Consider the following 1906-nt stretch of genomic DNA (forward strand, 5'->3'; position numbering starts at 1 on the left):
TAAGGGTAATTCTGAAAGGTTTTAAATGGCAATTCTAAAAGGTCCAAATGGTAATTCTGATGGGTTCTAAGCAGTTTTAAAGGGTAATTCTGATGGATTCTAAAGGGTAATTCTTATTGGTTTCTTTCGAACACGGGAGTGATGTTTACGTATCAAATTGATCTATGCAAAAGTGCTGTTTGTCCTTTCTATTATCCATTTTAATGAGACCACACTGTAATCGTTCAACAGTACTGTTTTGTTTAGCTCGCTTCAAGATTGTTGTGCAAGTTTTAAGTTTGTTGAATGTGAGGTTAATATGTTGTGCTGCATGTTCATCAGGCTGCCAAGGGGGTTGCAGATGCAATAGCAGAAGAGAAGACTGAGGTCAAGTGACTGACCCTCCTACCCACAACAGAAATGCCCTATTGCGGATGCTGGGTTTCTCAAATGCTGTTGGAATGTATGGCTTTGTGGTTTTTTAAAAATATTGTACAAGAATGTCATTGTTTATACAACAAACTGAACATTTCTGGGCTTTAACATGGAAGAAAATCAAAAAAATGTAAGTTGTGGATTTGTCAACTAAATAATGATGATTGTGTTTTCTCTTGTGGGAAATGAGGTGAATTTAATGTTTTGAGCACGAGTCTGATGGACTTCTTCTTTTTTTTTTTTTAACTCTTCTTCCTCTCATGTGCACCACTTCCCTACTGGTAATATCAATGCTTGGGAGCTTGGCTGTGCTGTTGATGCAGTCAGTGCCCCTTGTAAATTGGGGCAGGATTTTTTTTTCTTTCCCCAGGAAACTGGTAATCACACACACACACACACACACACACACACACACACACACACACACACACACACACACACACACACACACACACACACACACACACAAACACACACCATTACAAGACAATGCAGAACCTTTAACATTCACCAGCTAATGCTCGTGTACGGGTGTCCAAATTTGCATCCATCAGAGGGACGGTACACCTTGTGATGCAACGCCCTTGCTTACGAAGCACTATTCTAACAATGTATCATCTACCCAAGAAAGGAAGTCTAGTCTAGCTCTGCAGCTCAAATAAAAGCGTGCTCCCTCTGTACCAGCCTGCTCGGACATTTTAATTTCTCTGATGAAGGGCTCACGCTCAAAACGTCAGCTGCACCCCGTTTCCCACCTGTAAACATACCCATCCACTTTTCGTTAAGCGACATTGTTTATCTGTCCGCCGATGCAGACTGACACTAGCCTTCAGAGACTAGTATTCCGTTGTACATTTTTAATCATCAGGGGTGGAGGTGACAATAAACCAAAAGTCTTCGAATTTTTTTTGTCATCATTTTTGTCATTTAACATACCAAAGGCAACATGTAATTCCAGAGTATGTTGTCATTTGATCATCTTGTTTGATTACTTTAAGGCATTCCGAAGCCTGAGTGCACTAACAGAAAAGCATTTTGTATTAATTGTTGAATGAATGTAACACTCGCACGTAAGGACCACAAGATACAAAGTCGTGCATCCGAGTCTGCTTTGTTATCCGGTTTAGAAGGGAAGTGTACATGCTTAATGTTCTCAAACTTCACCTCCTAAAATCTAAATTTTATCCCCACTATTCTATGCAGTTAATTATGTATTGCAGTAAATAGGTAATTGATACAAGAGCTGAACAATTAACAGCACATGGCCTTTGTGTTTATCCATAGCTGTCATTCATAAAGGTACCAAACCTGAAATGACTTGTTTTGTTGAAATAAATGAGTCTCTAAGTTTTGTGCTTTTGTCCTTGTTACATGTTGCCCTTGTAATTTTGGCAATATTTATAACTGTCAAAAAGTGCACCAATTATGTCGTTGTTTCTCTTATACTGCTGCATTATCCATTAGCGAAGCCTGGTGTTGGGTTAAGGTGGCT

The 1906-nt window shown here is 39.3% G+C and overlaps 1 protein-coding gene across 1 annotated transcript in view; it reads left to right on the forward strand.

Annotated features, from left to right (window-relative positions):
• The window catches only part of PA2G4 (proliferation-associated 2G4), a 108664-nt gene extending 107348 nt beyond the window's left edge, over positions 1-1316 (forward strand). Inside the window, exon 13 of the mRNA XM_085879410.1 lies at positions 322-1316. Coding sequence (XP_085735536.1) covers positions 322-375 — 54 coding nt within the window. The 3' untranslated portion in view covers positions 376-1316. The remainder of the gene's footprint in view (positions 1-321) is intronic.
• The last annotated feature ends 590 nt before the right edge of the window (positions 1317-1906 follow it).

This window comes from Eptatretus burgeri, chromosome 4 (genome assembly GCF_056783735.1).
Source record: "Eptatretus burgeri isolate ZD-2024b chromosome 4, Ebu_testis_v1, whole genome shotgun sequence".
NCBI lineage: Eukaryota > Metazoa > Chordata > Myxini > Myxiniformes > Myxinidae > Eptatretus > Eptatretus burgeri.